The following is a 17,125-nucleotide window of genomic DNA, read 5'->3' on the forward strand; positions in this document are numbered from 1 at the left end:
TTTCAGTTTTGTCTTGCCATACCAATGTTTACTTTTTCTGACATGACCATCTTACATACATTTTCATTTCACAACAAAAAGGAATCTGTTTTAATTTGCTGATCATTAAAAATTCTTCAGAGGCTAGTCATCATTTGTCAACTTTCCCTTCCCCATCCTTACCATTTTGCATGACAGGGTAAGCAAAATGTGGTCCCCTAGCAGCCCCGGGGCCATATACAGCCGCTTAATTCACTTATGCCTTTCACAGGTTCTAACTTATGCATATCATGTGTTAACCTAACATACTGTATGAACATTTTAATGATACAGTAAATCATCCTAAATCACACATACACACACACTGGAAATCAAGGATACTCCTGAGGGCTTAGCGTAAGCTAAAAAAGGTGATCTGCAATAATACGTTATGTAAAGCAAGTAATACAGTAAAATATAAGCACTGCTGAGGTGTAAAAGAAAATGTCACTATCGGTCTCAGCAAGAAATGATATTTTATATCTGCTCTTTTTTCCTAGTATTCATATAAATTAACAAATGGGAGTGCAGTTAACACACATCTCACCTGGTTGAGGTACAGTTGAAGTAAATCTTGAGATCTCCAGTATTCTCACACCCCTTATTAAAGAAAAACAACATCCAAGATGACACACTTACCTCTTTCTGACACAACAGCAAAGCATTCTTTATGATCAAGAATTCAGCATAACAGCAAAGCAACATGTCATTTATTAGTAAACTATTACTAATAAATACTGCCAGAATCACTGAGAAGCATATGAATTACAAACTGCATAAGGCTATGAAACAAGAAAAAAGGCAGACTAATGTGTAAATTCAGACAGAAGTTAAAGCTAGTTTGAAATTTAATTCCAGGAACACCATTTACAGTATAAGTCTTTAATTGAGTATAAAATTCATATTAAAATGTTCAATACGATGCAAATAAATAAACAACTTTCTTGATCTCAAAAAGTTGTATGTCCTGTCCTATGTAGTGTGTTGAATTTCAATAGAAACATCATTTTGAAATTCGGTAACACTGAGTATCCACTGACCTGACCCATTTAGATTTGATAGTGTGCCATTTGACAAGTACAATAAACTTCAAACTAGAAGGGTACACACAAGTGCATTAAATTGATTTAATTTCAACATTTTTCTCTGGCAAATATAGTCACTTAAAACAGGATATTGTTTGCCTCATCCCACCCTTGATCAACATGTCCCGATTTATTCTGCCCTTCAGGATTATGATAAATTCAGTTTTTTTGGACCCCTGCTAAATTTACTGAAGTAGAGCTTAAAAGAGGCATAACAATAAAGAAACAGAAAACGACCAGTTGTGAGATAACTGGGCAGTGAACCAATGTAACTGTATTTAAATTTCATCCAATCATAAACTGTAAAATTTAAACCCAGTTAAGATCTTGTACTGCAGTAGGTGTCTTTTATATATATCAAGAAAACAGTAGCAAATTTTCCTCTAAACGATGTGTTTATTGTGTGGATTTTAAAGCTCTCCAAATTTTGTTTACCCTTTTCTTTTACAGTGGATACTCCCGTGAATATTATGATCAATATGTCCAGCGCCAGGACACTTCAGTAGTGAATAAGTTTCAGCAGAAGTATTGGAAAACCAAGCAGGCCCTTATTAAAGTAACAGGGAAGAAAGAAGATGAGCATGTTGTTGCATCTGACGCTGACTTAGATGCCAAATTAGAGGTGAGTTTGAAAAAGTGTAATTTCCACATTTTAATCCCAAACAATTTTTAGCTGTTGAATATTATTAGTATTTATAATTAATGGTAAAATGAACCTTAATTATAATTACAATTTGACACTGAAGGAAATGTGCTTGAATAAAATTAGGGTGAAAGTAATGTTGTCACTTTTAAATTTTAGGATGTTTTCAGTCTAATTAATTTTATACAGAGCCTATCATAGAAGCTTGTCACAGAGCATTGCAAAGACTTTCAAGTGCAGATCACCTCAGATATTATTAACACCACAGAAATAATGACACACAAAACCGATTCTTAATTACATACATATGCTGAATGTGTTTAATGCAGTGGAGGGGAGGAAAACGTAAACTGCGGTTTGATGAAAATGAAGAGAAAATACATTTTTAGAAATCTGCTGTTCTTGTAAGTTGCAAGTCAAAATATTACGGAGCTACAGTAGATGAGCTGGCCGTTCTGACCTTACTAACCTGCTGGGAAACATGTAGTGCACAGTCATGGCTGACAAATAAATTATCTCAGTCAATAAAGAGATGCTGTCTGGTAGTTAGTGGTGTCATTTCCCCTTCGGGTATAAGTGGAACAGCTCCCAGGCATCTAGGACACTCACAAGTCAAAGAAATGATCTTAGGCTAGTAGCAGCCAGAAGCCGTGACAGTCAAAAGAGTAATATGCAGTATGCCATTGGCAATGGGAATTTATAATCCTTCCTTGAAAATCAGGAATAGTATACAAAACAAAAACCCATACACAAAAACAAACTATATTGCTGATTCGTCGACTGTAAATGCCATGATTAGATAGATAGATAGATAGATAGATAGATAGATAGATAGATAGATAGATAGATAGATAGATAGATAGATAGATAGATAGATAGATAGATAGATAGATACTTTGTTAATCCCAAGGGGAAATTCACATACTCCAGCAGCAGCATACTGATAAAAAACAATATTAAATTAAAGAGTGATAAAAATGCAGGTAAAACAGGCAATAACTTTGTATGATGTTAACGTTTACCCCCCGGGTGGAATTGAAGAGTCGCATAGTGTGGGGTAAGAACGATTTCCTCAGTCTGTCAGTGGAGCAGGACAGTGACAGCAGTCTGTTGCTGAAGCTGCTCCTCTGTCTGGAGATGATACGATACTGTTTAGTGGATGCGGTGGATTCTCCATGATTGACAGGAGCCTGCTCAGTGGCTGTCTCTCTGCCACAGATGTCAAACTGTCCAGCTCCATGCCTACTATAGAGCCTGCCTTCCTCACCAGTTTGTCCAGGCGTGAGGCGTGCTTCTTCTTTATGCTGCCTCCCCAGCACACCACTGCGTAGAAGAGGGCACTCACCACCACCATCTGATATAACATCTGCAGCATCTTATTGCAATGTTGAAGGACGCCAGCCTTCTAAGGAAGTATAGTCAGCTCTGTCCTCTCTTGCACAGAGCATCAGTATTGGCAGTCCAGTCCAATTTATCAACCAGCTGCACCCCCAGGTATTTATAGGTCTGTACCCTCTGCACACAGTCACCTCTGATGATCACGGGGTCCATCACGTCCTAGTGAGCTGAATGACTTTCGGCCTGTTGCTCTGACATCACATGTGATGAAGACCATGGAGAGGCTGCTGCTTCACCACCTTAGGCCACAGGTTCAACACGCCCTTGACCTTCTGCAGTTTGCATATCAGGAGAAGGTGGGAGCGGAGGATGCCATCATCTATATACTACATCGATCCCTCTCCCACTTAGACAGAGTCAGTGGTGCTGTAAGAATTATGTTTCTAGACTTCTCTAGCGCCTTCAACACAATCCAACCTGTGCTCCTTAGGGACAAGCTGACAGAGATGGGAGTAGATTCATACCTGGTGGCATGGATCGTGGACTATCTTAAAGACAGACCTCAGTATGTGTGTCTTGGGAACTGCACGTCTGACATTGTGGTCAGCAACACAGGAGTGCCACAAGGGACTGTACTTTCTCCGGTCCTGTTCAGCCTATATACATCAGACTTTCAATACAACTCGGAGTCCTGCCATGTGCAAAAGTTCGCTGATGACACTGCTATCTTGGGCTGCATCAGGAATGGGCTGGAGGAGGAGTATAGGGACCTAATCAATGACTTTGTTAAATGGTGCGACTCAAACCACCTACACCTGAACACCAGCAAAACCAAGGAGCTGGTGGTGGATTTTAGGAGGGCCAGACCCCTCATGGACCCCGTGATCATCAAAGGTGACTGTGTGCAGATGGTGCAGACCTATAAATACCTGGGAGTGCAGCTGGATGATAAATTAGACTGGACTGCCAATACTGATGCTCTGTGTAAGAACGGACAGAGCCGGTTATACTTCCTTAGAAGGCTGGCATCCTTCAACATCTGCAATAAGATGCTACAGATGTTCTATCAGACAGTTGTGGCGAGCGCCCTCTTCTACGCAGTGGTGTGCTGGGGAGGCAGCATTAAGAAGAAAGACGCCTCATGCCTGGACAAACTGGTGAGGGAGGCAGGCTCTATTGTTGGCATGCATTCACTGAACAGTATCATCTCCAGACAGAAGAGCAGCTTCAGCGACAGACTGCTGTCACTGTCCTGCTTCACTGACAGATTGAGGAGATCGTTCCTCCCCCAAACTATGCGACTCTTCAATTTCACCCGGGGGGGTAAACGTTAACATTTAACATTATACATAGTTATTGTCTGTTTTTCACCTGCATTATTATCGATTTTTAATTTAATATTATTTATTGTATCAGTATGCTGCTGCTGGAGAATGTGAATTTCCCATTGGGATTAATATAGTATCTATCTATCTATCTATCTATCTATCTATCTATCTATCTATCTATCTATCTATCTATCTATCTATCTATCTATCTATCTATCTATCTATCTATCTATCTATCTATCTAAATCCTTCCCCATTGGTCCTCATAACAGACAAAAGTTCCCTCCTGTGTATCATTGCATAGATGAAATAAATCTAGTAAACATAAATGCAGTTTATTTTTGGGTTTATACATATATATATATATATATATATATATATATATATATATATATATATATATATATATATATATATATATATATATATATATATATATATATATGTATATATTATATATATATATATATTGTGAAATAATGAGCCTCGACACAAGACAAGGGTTTGGGGCAGCCACCCGTGTACTTGACCTTGGCTGCAAAAAGGCAAAGTTTTCAGTACAATAGTGTACAGAAGTGAATCCAAAACAGAACTGCTCAACCGAGGAAGGAAGTTGGCTTTTATAGGGAGGTTTAAAGAAGTGGTGATGTCCTTGGGGGTGGGACAGGAAGTGAAGTCGTTCTCGGGGCCAGGACAGGAAGTGATGTTATCCTCTGGGCCGGGACAGGAAGTGATGTCAGAATTTCTTGTGTCTGGTCTGCGGGGACAAAATAACAGGGTTGAGTGCACCCTTCTTTTCTTCATTTGATTATCAATCACTTATGTTTCCTAACAGGAAAGATTGTGTATATGTATATATATATACTGTACATATGAATATATATATATATATATGTGTGTGTTGGTATCATCTGTTTTTACCTTATATAGGTAAGAAGTGCTGTTTGTCTGTGAAGCATTCTGACAGTACCTGTAAAAATGCAGACTTTTACACCAATGTAAAGCATATTTGGCAAAGTAAATCTCATTCAGTTAGGCACATCTTCATGAATAAATGAATGAAGCATGTGTTGCCCCTAGGGTAATGTGCTTTACGTGTTATGTTTTATGTATACAAACAGTCCATGTGGCTCTCCACCCAGGGATGGGTCCTGCTTTGAGATCAGTGCAGCTGTAGTAGACTCTGGCCCCCAGGAACTATAAAGGGGATTAGGCGAGTTTGAAAATAAGTGGGTGGAAGGATGGATAAAGTACAAGTAAATAAAAAGAAAAATTAAAAAAAAGTAACAGGGCAGATCTGTTATCAGACGTGACATGTTCTGAAATGTTGTTACTGAGTCAGTATAAATGAACTTTGCTTTATCTTTTTTTTCTGATTCTTTAACTCTCTGAGGGTGCAATGAAGCTTTGTGGCTACAGAAACATTTTAAATCATTTAAATCTTCATTATTGTTTGAAATTTAGCTGGCTATTTTTACTTTGCATACTTTACATTTGTACACACACTGTAATTGATGTAGCTTTACTTTCTCAAAAGTTTCAAATGCTTTATGATTGTTTCAGGTTTTCATTTTGATTGGAGCGCATTTTCTTTGTACTAAACATTGGGTCCTACTGCCTCATACAGTTTTCTCAGAATGTTCCCTGTAAATATTGTCTTTGTAGATGGCATTTTTGTGATGTTGTTTATTGCATTTCCACAGCCTTTGTAGTGTATTCTACTGAAAAGCCAAAATAGCAAAACACCTCAGAAACTGTGACCTTTGCAACCTACATTTTGTGTACGGCACTTCTTAAAGGGATGTTGTCTGTAATTGTGAATTCCCATTGAATCCTAACAACTTTCTAAAACCATGAAGCCAAGTGCTAATTCAGCTATATTGATAAGGTTTAAAGTTGTAAACCTGTGTGCTTATTGTGTTTAAATGCTAGGTTTTCCATTCAATTCAAAGAACATGTATGGAGCTGCTGAAAGTCATTGAACACTACCAAAGAAGAATTTGCTGTGAGTAAAACTTTGTCTTTTGTTTGTTCAGTACATAATAATTTAAATTGTAACACTTTTATACATGTATATAACACCCATCAATATCACCTGCTTATGATTACAGCGATCAAAAAGTAAGGATAAGCAGGAAAATGAACATGCTGAAAAGAATTATATATTAAAAGAAAAAATAGTATACAGTGATCCCTCGCTATATCGCGCTTCGCCTTTCGCGGCTTCACTCTATCGCGGATTTTATATGTAAGCATATTTAAATATATATCACGGATTTTTTGCTGGTTCGCGGATTTCTGAGGACAATGGGTCTTTTAATTTCTGGTATATGCTTCCTCAGTTGGTTTGCCCAGTTGATTTCATACAAGGGACGCTATTGGCAGATGGCTGAGAAGCTACCCAACTTACTTTTCTCTGTCTCTCTTGCGCTGACTTTCTCTGATCCTGACGTAGGGGGTGTGAGCAGGGGTGCTGTTTGCACACCTAGACGATACGGACGCTCGTCTAAAAATGCTGAAAGATTATCTTCACATTGCTACCTTCTGTGTGCAGCTGCTTCCTGAAGCGACATGCTGCATGGTGCTTCGCATACTTAAAAGCTCAAAGGGCACGTATTGATTTTTGACTTTGTTTTTCTCTGTCTCTCTTTCTCTCTCTCTCTCTCCCTGCTCCTGATGGTGGGGGTGTGAGCTGCTGCCTTCAACAGCTTTGTACCGGCGGTGCTTCGCATACTTAAAAGCCAAACAGCCCTATTGATTTGTTTGCTTTCCTCTCTGTTTCCTTTGAAGAGGAAGATATGTTTGCATTCTTTTAATTGTGAGACAGAACTGTCATCTCTGTCTTGTCATGGAGCACAGTTTAAACTTTTGAAAAAGAGACAAATGTTTGTTTGCAGTGTTTGAATAACATTCCTGTCTCTCTACAACCTCCTGTGTTTCTGCGCAAATCTGTGACCCAAGCATGACAATATAAAAATAACCATATAAACATATGGTTTCTACTTCGCGGATTTTCTTATTTCGCGGGTGGCTCTGGAATGCAACCCCCGCGATGGAGGAGGGATTACTGTACATTAAAAAATTAATAAATAATAATGAAGAGTATTTAAGTAATAATTAGAATACTGAAACAAAATAAACAAGTATTAACTATATAAATTAAATTATTATACTCTGTCTATTGAAATTTTTGGCACAATTTAATGTTATTTACCCATTTTACACATCATCAGTCATCACATTGCATCTTATGTGTTTTGTTTGCCAATGCCTGCTTTTACAAAATATTGTATTTCATGAAATATTTTCAAATATATAAAAGTTAACCGAACCTAACATATAGATGAATAATGGCTCAATAGAGGGAATAACAAAATAACATAGTTTTGCCCAGCTTACATGATGTATCTATAATTGGAGAACTGGCGCCAACAGTAGTCCTGGGAGAGGGGGTGACAGTCATAGCGGGGCAATGTGTCATAGGTACTCATAGCAAGACAGTTCATAACTTATATGTGATCCTCTCCCATTGAATATAACTCTGTGCAACCCAAAAGCAGAAGGACTTTGACTTGAGTTAAAAAAATAAGTAAAAACATGACCTTCCTTTGTAAAACAGGCCCTGACTTTGTTGATAACACATCAATGTTTGCTCTATGGCAGCATTTTTGAAACTACAGATACAGTAAGTAGTCACCCTCCACTCATTACCGAGCATGCCTATTTAAAGGGGAGCTGCCATGTGAGTGTCATTGAAATTTTTTTAATTTTGACTTTGCTTCTTTAAATAACTTCATTATCTAATTAAACTCAGACTAAATGACCTTACATTGTCACTGTGTCCACAGGCTACAAAAAATGCTAACAGTACATTAAGAACTAAAAATGCCTTCCTCCTAAAAGTGCTTGTTCTGATGGCATTTGTTTGTGTCAAGCCAAAATTCATTTGTAGTTTCTCACTTTTCATCATTTGTGGGGTTCCCAAATATGCTCCAGCAGGAACAGCCACATAGTTTGGCTTGAATAGCAAGATTATGAGACACTGGATTTCAACACACAGTAAACCTTTGCTTCATAAATTAACCCAAAAACAGTATCTGGTGTAGCCCTCCCACCAAAAAAAAAAAAAACTGGCATGTTACCTATGACATAGGATAAAATTTCACTGGTGGGATCCACATTAAACACCTCCCAATAAATTTTAATAACCAATGGGTCCAATGAAACAATTATTATTTATAATTGTTACACTATTTCAAAGTAATGATTTGTAAGCACTTCACACAATCACGGATAGAAAACAACAAACAAAAAAAAAAAAACATAAAACACATTTATTTAAACACACCGCTTATGGGATATTATCACAGTTCAACTTAACTGAATTTGTCTGAGTTACAGCACAACAAAGGTTCACACGTAGAAATCAACAATACATATGTAGGTATATATATATATATATATATATATATATATATATATATATATATATATATATATATATAAAAAATCGTTGCCGCGCTTAGTTGGAGCTCATATGCAGTACATAACTTCACGTGTACTCACGGTGTCCTTCCAGAACTTTTCCCCACACTTCTCATTTTCCTCCTTGGTTAAACACAGGAATCTCACAGCTCCGTCTGGGATGACGCCAGCAGCTTCGTCTTGATGCGGGATTTATTTGAGTTCCCTGATTAGTTGTTGCCTCCTGTGATATTTCTGACACTGCTTATTTTCATTTACTCCTTCTGGGATAAATCATGTCAGACGTATTTCGTGCCAGCTGTGCCTCTGTGGAATCGCGGCTGTGGCGGTCCTCCAAAAAGTCCTTATCACTGAGCTCTGTATCACTTAAAAAGAGAGCCCCCGACTGCGCGGCTGCGTTTTCCTCTTCGACAGGTGAGGCGTCAACCTGCTTGGCGCGCGAGTGCTCTTCCCGCTCTCCCATGATGCCAAAAGCCACGCACGCACTTAGCGCCAAGTAAACACTTCTGAGTTTACTGTTATACCCAACTAGGAGGGTGCTACACTGGAAACTGACACATCTAACAGAAACTCTGGAGGACATGCAGACAATATAAAGAGGATGTCTTTGTCCGTTATTACATTACTTCTGTAACCACAACTGCTCCCTTCTGTTAGGCTTTGTAATGTTTCCTTCACTGGTTTTATTGTCTGTTTATGAAGAAAATATTTTGTAATTTTCAGTATTGTATGAAATGAGTGCAACAGTACTCTAGCACTATGTTTAACTTGAAAGAGACGTTTGTATTTACTTGCCATATGTTACCAATGTATTTGGACTTGCTGTCAATAGAATAGAAAAGGAAAATAGAAGAAAGTAAATGAAAACAAACTTTAATAATACAATTTACAGTAAATATTGAAAACAATAGGGTTAACTTTAATGTAAAATAATGTGCAATGAGCTGTCTTTCGGTCAGACTTTGGCTGCTGTTGGCACATATGAAAGTCTTTTTGAGCCTGCATTGAGACTGAGATAATGTCTTTTGAGAAACAGACATGTGAATATCGTGCTCCTCTGGCACAAAACTTTACTACAACCATCGTTTGAACATAACATTTTATTCTAAAACATGCTTAATCCAGTTAAAGGTTGTGGAAGTCTGGCGCCTACCCTGGCCGCACTTAGGACAAGGAAGAAAATAGCCTTGGACGAGACACAAGTTCATCCCAGGACCATCTCAAATGCACATGTGGAATTGCCAGTTAACCTTGCCTACTTGACTTTGGAGATGTGGGAGGAAATCTCACACAGGCAAGCGAACACATGCAGATGCCACATGGACAACTAGTGGACACAGTATTCAAACCTAAATAGTGGAATCCATTAATCCGTTACCTTTGTTAATGCTGAAAATCAGAAATGAGTTACTGGCTCATATGGCATTGAAAAAGCAAGCCTGTTATGTGTATTTCTTCATTTTCTTTATGCCTAATTTCAGTGTCTTTTCCAAACAGTCCAGTTAATAATTAAATGCAAACCTTGAAGTGGGAATAATTTAGCTGGCTTGTTGTATGTTCTAGTTTTATCTCAGGAAGAAAATGAGCTGGGACGATTTCTTCGAAGTCAAGGCTCACAAGATAAAACACGAGCAGGAAAAATGATGCAGGCTACAGGAAAGGCCCTTTGTTTTTCATCTCAGCAAAGGTATAACTGTCAACTGCACTTTTTTAACATGTGTAATTTAGGTACTGTATGTTTTGTATCTATGCAAGTAAATTTTATATAAACACTTTTATAAAATATGCAGTAGTTAGGTCAACCCAACATTGTACTAAAAGACTAAAGTAACCATGTCCTTATACTGTATGTATGCATATAGGATGGCATGGTAATGCAGCGGTCATTGTTGAGTCACAGCACCAGAGAACTGGATTTTCATGTTTTTCCTGCCACATCCTGTGTGAATGTTGGGTTACGTGGCAACTCTGAATTGTCCTGGTATGAGTGAGTGTGTGTGTGTGTATGTGGGTGACTATAATACTGTATATAATGGACTGAGATCTCATCCAGTGCTGGTTCATGTTACAAAGATACACTCTAGTTCACTGCATCCCTGTAATAGAAAAAAAAACTCATTCTGAAAATAGATGTACAGAGTTGAGAATTTGGGTTGGAGTAGTTCTGTCTCACAGCTTTGAGTCTCCTGTAAGTCGTCTTGAGTTTAGACATATTCCTGCATCCTTCTTTGGATTCCACATGTGCATATTAGCTAAACTGGCCACTCAGATGTCTGCATGTGCATGAATATGTGTATGAATTGTGTGGATCCCAATGACCCAGTGTAGTGGTGGGGACACTGTGCTATAAAAATGGAACAGTTCTTATGATGAGATGTAAAATCAAGGTCGTGACTCTCTGCAGTTATAAGATTGCCTGGGGATCTTTCAAAAAGAATAAGATGTATCCCAATGTCCTGGCTAAATTGCTCAACATAACTTGGTCCTCTAATCATTTCCAGTTTCCAATTGGCTAACTCTTTGTCTCACTCCTTCACCACCTAATAGCTAGTGTGTGGTGTGTATATTGGCACAAAAATGGATGCCATTGCATCATCCAGGTGAGTGCTGCACATTGTTGGCGGCTCCCCGATGTCTATGTAAAGTGCTTAGATTTCTTTCAAAACATGTACTTCAATCCCTCTATATTTATACATTTCATTCTCTTTAAGCATCTACTATATAGTAACCCTAACCTTTCACATCTGTCCCTATCTACTATATAGTGCCTTTAATTTCTTTCTTTCTTTCTTTCTTTCTTTCTTTCTTTCTTTCTTTCTTTCTTTCTTTCTTTCTTTCTTTCTTTCTGTCTGTCTGTCTGTCTGTCTGTCTGTCTGTCTGTCTGTCTGTGTGTGTGTGTGTGTGTGTGTGTGTGTGTGTGTGTGTGTGTGTGTGTGTGTGTGTGTGTCCTGGGTATGATGTTAATCTGTTCCATTCCATCTGAACTAGTGTGGTACTGAGGTGTCATGCATCATGAACTGGTGTTGTATCCTGGGATGGTTCCTGCCTCTCGCCGGGTACTTCTGGGAGGGCAGATTATTTGTTTGTTTTTTTACTCATTTTAATCATGTACAGTAAATATTGAATTTTTCAGTTAGTGGTATAGAAGAATGACAATAATTAACTTTTGTATTTTTTTCTTTTATTACTTTCTTATGAAGACTGACTCTACGTAACCCTTTGTGCCGATTGTATCAGGAGGTGGAAACTTTTAGATACAGAGCAATATCAGACACCTGGCTAACAGTAAATCGTATGGAACAAACCAGAACAGAGTACCGTGGTGCTCTACTGTGGATGAAAGATATTTCTCAGGAACTTGATCCTGATACCTACAAACAAATGGAAAAATTTAGAAAGGTATGCATCATATTTTAAGTGTATTTTCATTTGTGCAATAATTTCATCATTTTCAAAAACATTTTTTCTTTGATTTTTACACCATTTTCTTGGTCATTAATCCTACACTTTTGAAGTATACATACTGTACTGTATATGGGTGGAATTTGATTTTTCCTTCCAGTAGATGAATACATGAAAATGTTCTTGTGATCCTATAGTCGTAAACCATTTTATACTCAACATGTTTTTCTACTTGGTGGAGCAAGTGGTCAATGATATGAATAGATGGTAGCAGAAAGTTTGTTTAAAATTCAAGTTTATTACATGATAAGGTGTATAACATAATACTTGTGTTAAGTGCCCCTCCTTTAACCGCCACCTTATTGTGGTGGAGGGGTTTGCGTGTCCCAATGATCCTAGGAGCTCTGTTGTCCGGGGCTTTATGCCCCTGGTAGGGCCACCCAAGGCAAACTGGTCCTAGGTGAGGGATGAGACAAAGAGCGGTCAAACAAACCTCCTATGAAGAAAAACAATTTTGGACGGCGTTTTCCCTTGCCCGGACGCGGGTCACCGGGGCCCCACTCTGGAGCCAGGCCTGGAGGTGGGGCTCGATGGTGAGCGCCTGGTGGCCGGGCCTGCACCCATGGGGCTCGGCCGGGCACAGCCCGAAGAGGCAACGTGGGTCCCCCTTCCCATGGGCTCACCACCTATGGGAGGGGCCAAGGAGGTTGGGTGCAGTGTGAGTTGGGTGGTGGCCGAAGGCGGGGACCTTGGCGGTCCGATCCTTGGCTACAGAAGCTGGCTCTTGGGACGTGGAATGTCACCTCTCTGAAGGGGAAGGAGCCTGAGCTAGTGCGCGAAGTTGAGAGGTTCCGGCTAGATATAGTCGGACTCACCTCGACGCACAGCTTGGACTCTGGAACCAACCTCCTTGAGAGGGGCTGGACTCTGTACCACTCTGGAGTTGCCCCCGGTGAGAGGCGCCGAGCAGGTGTGGGTATACTTATTGCCCCCCAACTTGGAGCCTGTACATTGGGGTTTACCCCGGTGGACGAGAGGGTAGCCTCCCTTCGCCTTCGGGTGGGGGGACGGGTCCTAACTGTTGTTTGTGCGTATGCACCGAACAGCAGTTCGGAGTACCCACCCTTTTTGGAGTCCCTGGATGGGGTGCTAGAGGGCATACCTTCTGGGGACTCCCTCGTTCTGCTGGGAGACTTCAATGCTCACGTGGGCAATGACAGTGAGACCTGGAAGGGCGTGATTGGGAGGAATGGCCCCCCCAATCTGAACCCGAGCGGTGTTTTGCTATTGGACTTCTGTGCTCGTCACGGATTGTCCATAACGAACACCATGTTCAAGCATAGGGGTGTTCATATGTGCACTTGGCACCAGGACACCCTAGGCCTCAGTTCGATGATCGACTTTGTGGTCGTGTCATCGGACTTGCGGCCACATGTCTTGGACACTCGGGTGAAGAGGGGGTCGGAGCTGTCAACTGATCACCACCTGGTGGTGAGTTGGCTTCGATGGTGGGGGAGGATGCCGGTCAGGCGTGGTAGGCCCAAACGTGTTGTGAGGGTCTGCTGGGAACGTCTGGCAGAGCCCCCTGTCAGAAGTAGCTTCAACTCCCACCTCCGGCAGAACTTCGACCACATCCCGAGGGAGGTGGGGGACATTGAGTCCGAATGGGCCATGTTCCGTGCCTCTATTGTTGAGGCAGCTGACCGGAGCTGTGGCCGTAAGGTGGTCGGTGCCTGTCGTGGCGGCAATCCCCGAACCCGTTGGTGGACACCGGCGGTGAAGGATGCCGTCAAGCTGAAGAAGGAGTCCTACAGGACCCTTTTGTCCTGTGGGACCCTGGAAGCAGCTGATAGGTACCGGCAGGCCAAGCGGAATGCGGCTTTGGTGGTTGCTGAGGCAAAAACTCGGGCGTGGGAGGAGTTTGGGGAGGCCATGGAGAACGACTTTCGGACGGCTTCGAGGAGATTCTGGTCCACCATCCGGCGTCTCAGGAAGGGGAAGCAGTGCAGTGTCAACACTGTATATGGTGGGGATGGTGCGCTGCTGACCTCGACTCGGGACGTTATGGGTCGGTGGGGGGAGTACTTCGAAGACCTCCTCAATCCCATTAACTTGCCTTCCAATGAGGAAGCAGAGCCTGGGGACTCAGAGGTGGGCTCCCCCATCTCTGGGACTGAGGTCACCGAGGTGGTCAAAAAACTCCTTGGTGGCAGGGCCCCGGGGGTGGATGAGATACGCCCGGAGTTCCTCAAGGCTCTGGATGTTGTAGGACTGTCTTGGCTGACATGCCTCTGCAACATCGCATGGACATCAGGGACAGTGCCTCTGGATTGGCAGACCGGGGTGGTGGTCCCCCTCTTTAAGAAGGGGTATCGGAGGGTGTGTTCCAACTACAGAGGGATCACACTCCTCAGCCTCCCTGGAAAAGTCTATTCAGGGGTCCTGGAGAGGAGGGTCCGTCGGATAGTCGAGCCTCGGATTCAGGAGGAACAGTGTGGTTTTCGTCCTGGTCGCGGAACAGTGGACCAGCTCTATACCCTTAGCAGGGTCCTGGAGGGTGCATGGGAGTTTGCCCAACCAGTCTACATGTGTTTTGTGGACTTGGAAAAGGCATTCGACTGTGTCCCTCGGGGAATCCTGTGGGGGGTACTCCGAGAGTATGGGGTACCGGCCCCCCTGATAAGGGCTGTTCGGTCCCTGTACGATTGTTGCCAGAGCCTGGTCCGCATTGCCGGAAGTAAGTCAAACCCGTTTCCAGTGAGAGTTGGACTCCGCCAGGGCTGCCCTTTGTCACCGATTCTGTTCATAACTTTTATGGACAGAATTTCTAGGCGCAGCCAGGGCGTTGAGGGGGTCCGCTTTGGTGGGCTCAGGATTGGGTCACTGCTTATTGCAGATGATGTTGTCCTGTTTGCTTCATCAGGCCGTGATCTTCAGCTCTCTCTGGATCGGTTCGCAGCCGAGTGTGAAGCGGCTGGGATGAGAATCAGCACCTCCAAATCCGAGACCATGGTCCTCAGACGGAAAAGGGTGGAGTGCCCTCTCAGGGTTGGTAGCGAGATCCTGCCCCAAGTGGAGGAGTTCAAGTATCTCGGGGTCTTGTTCACGAGTGAGGGAAGAATGGAGCGTGAGATCGACAGGCGGATCGGTGTGGCATCCGCAGTAATGCGGGCTCTGCATCGGTCTGTCGTGGTGAAAAAGGAGCTGAGCCGCAAGGCGAAGCTCTCAATTTACCAGTCGATCTATGTTCCTACCCTCACCTATGGTCATGAGCTATGGGTAGTGACCGAAAGAACGAGATCGCGAATACAAGCGGCTGAAATGAGTTTCCTCCGCAGGGTGTCTGGGCTTTCCCTTAAAGATAGGGTGAGAAGCTCAGTCATCCGGGAGGGGCTCAGAGTAGAGCTGCTGCTCCTCCGCATCGAGAGGAGTCAGATGAGGTGGCTCGGGCATCTGATCAGGATGCCTCCTGGACGCCTCCCTGGTGAGGTGTTCCGGGCATGTCCAACCGGGAGGAGGCCCCGGGGAAGACCCAGGACACGCTGGAGGGACTATGTCTCTCGACTGGCCTGGGAACGCCTTGGGATTCTCCCGGAAGAGCTAGAAGAAGTGGCCGGGGAGAGGGAAGTCTGGGCATCTCTGCTCAAGCTGCTGCCCTCGCGACCCGACCTCGGATAAGCGGGAGACAATGGATGGATGGATGGATTGTGTTAAGTGAAAAACTGACACATAGAATCAGAATATCTTTATTGTCATTGTAACAAATACAACGAAATTAGGTGCAGTCCCTGCGGTGTCAAAATATAAATAAATATAATTACAAAAGGATAGGAAAGAATAAGAAGAAATAAGGTAGAACACAAACATTCAGCATAAGACCTTAATTGCACATGAACACTGTTGCACAAGACATCATCTATTGCACTGCTGCATTGAAGGTGATTAGGTGGCATTCAGTGCCCTGATAGCAGTAGGGGAGAAACTGTTATTCAGTCTATTAGTCTTTGTTTTGATGCTCCTATATCTTTTGCCTAATGGCAACAGTTGGAACATGTCATGAGTGGGGTGTGAGGAGTCTTTTAAGATGTTTTCCGCTTTCCTGAGGCAGCGAGAGGTGTGCAGTTCATCCAGAGAGGGTAAAGAACAGCCGATGATCTGCTGGGTAGTCTTTACGATCTGCTGAAGTGTTTGTTGTGCAGCTGGAAAACCACACGCAGAGGCAGTAGCACAGGATACTCTCAACAGAGCAGCGATAGAAAGACACCAGCAGTTTTTGGGGGATGTTAGCTTTCATTGTATATTAATGGTACATAAAAATTATGGGTTCAAAGTAATGAAAGAAAAGAGAGATAATTATTTGTGTCTAAAAGCATATTTGTAATATGAGAGTATTTTTGTTTATATGTATTTATGTGGGGTAGCACAGTGGCACAGTAGTTTCTGCTGCTGCCTCATACATACAGCCTCTTTGTTTGAGTTCATTCACCCAATTGTTATCTGTGTGCAGTCTGCATGTTTTCCAGTAGCCCTGGAATTGTTTTCCTCTCCAGCCCCCCAATAGACATGCATGTTAGTTTAATTGGTGATTCGTAATCAGGTTCCTGTTTCCTGTCTTGTGTTCAGTGCTGCTGAAGTAGGCTCTAGCCTATGGCAACCCTGAACAGGGTCACATGATTTTGAGAATGCTATGTCATGTTATGTGACATCAACTGGCACAACCCCCGTTCCAGGACCGTTTATTTACAGTTTGCCATTTAAAGAGCTGCCTGTTTTTTCATTAATGAATATGATTCTCACCCTGTCAGACATTCTCCAAACCTCGTAAC

General features: G+C 42.1%; 1 protein-coding gene across 3 annotated transcripts in view; it reads left to right on the top strand.

Moving 5' to 3' along the window:
• The window catches only part of ica1 (islet cell autoantigen 1), a 97,772-nt gene that overhangs the window by 45,478 nt on the left and 35,169 nt on the right, over window positions 1-17,125 (top strand). For all 3 annotated transcript variants that reach the window (XM_028817036.2, XM_028817037.2, XM_051935827.1), the window contains 4 exons: window positions 1,554-1,725; window positions 6,345-6,417; window positions 10,461-10,584; window positions 12,098-12,296. In XM_028817036.2, the coding sequence (XP_028672869.1) occupies window positions 1,554-1,725; window positions 6,345-6,417; window positions 10,461-10,584; window positions 12,098-12,296 (568 nt within the window). The remainder of the gene's footprint in view (window positions 1-1,553; window positions 1,726-6,344; window positions 6,418-10,460; window positions 10,585-12,097; window positions 12,297-17,125) is intronic.

The sequence above is a fragment of the Erpetoichthys calabaricus genome, chromosome 13 (assembly GCF_900747795.2).
Source record: "Erpetoichthys calabaricus chromosome 13, fErpCal1.3, whole genome shotgun sequence".
In the NCBI taxonomy this organism is placed as follows: domain Eukaryota; kingdom Metazoa; phylum Chordata; class Cladistia; order Polypteriformes; family Polypteridae; genus Erpetoichthys; species Erpetoichthys calabaricus.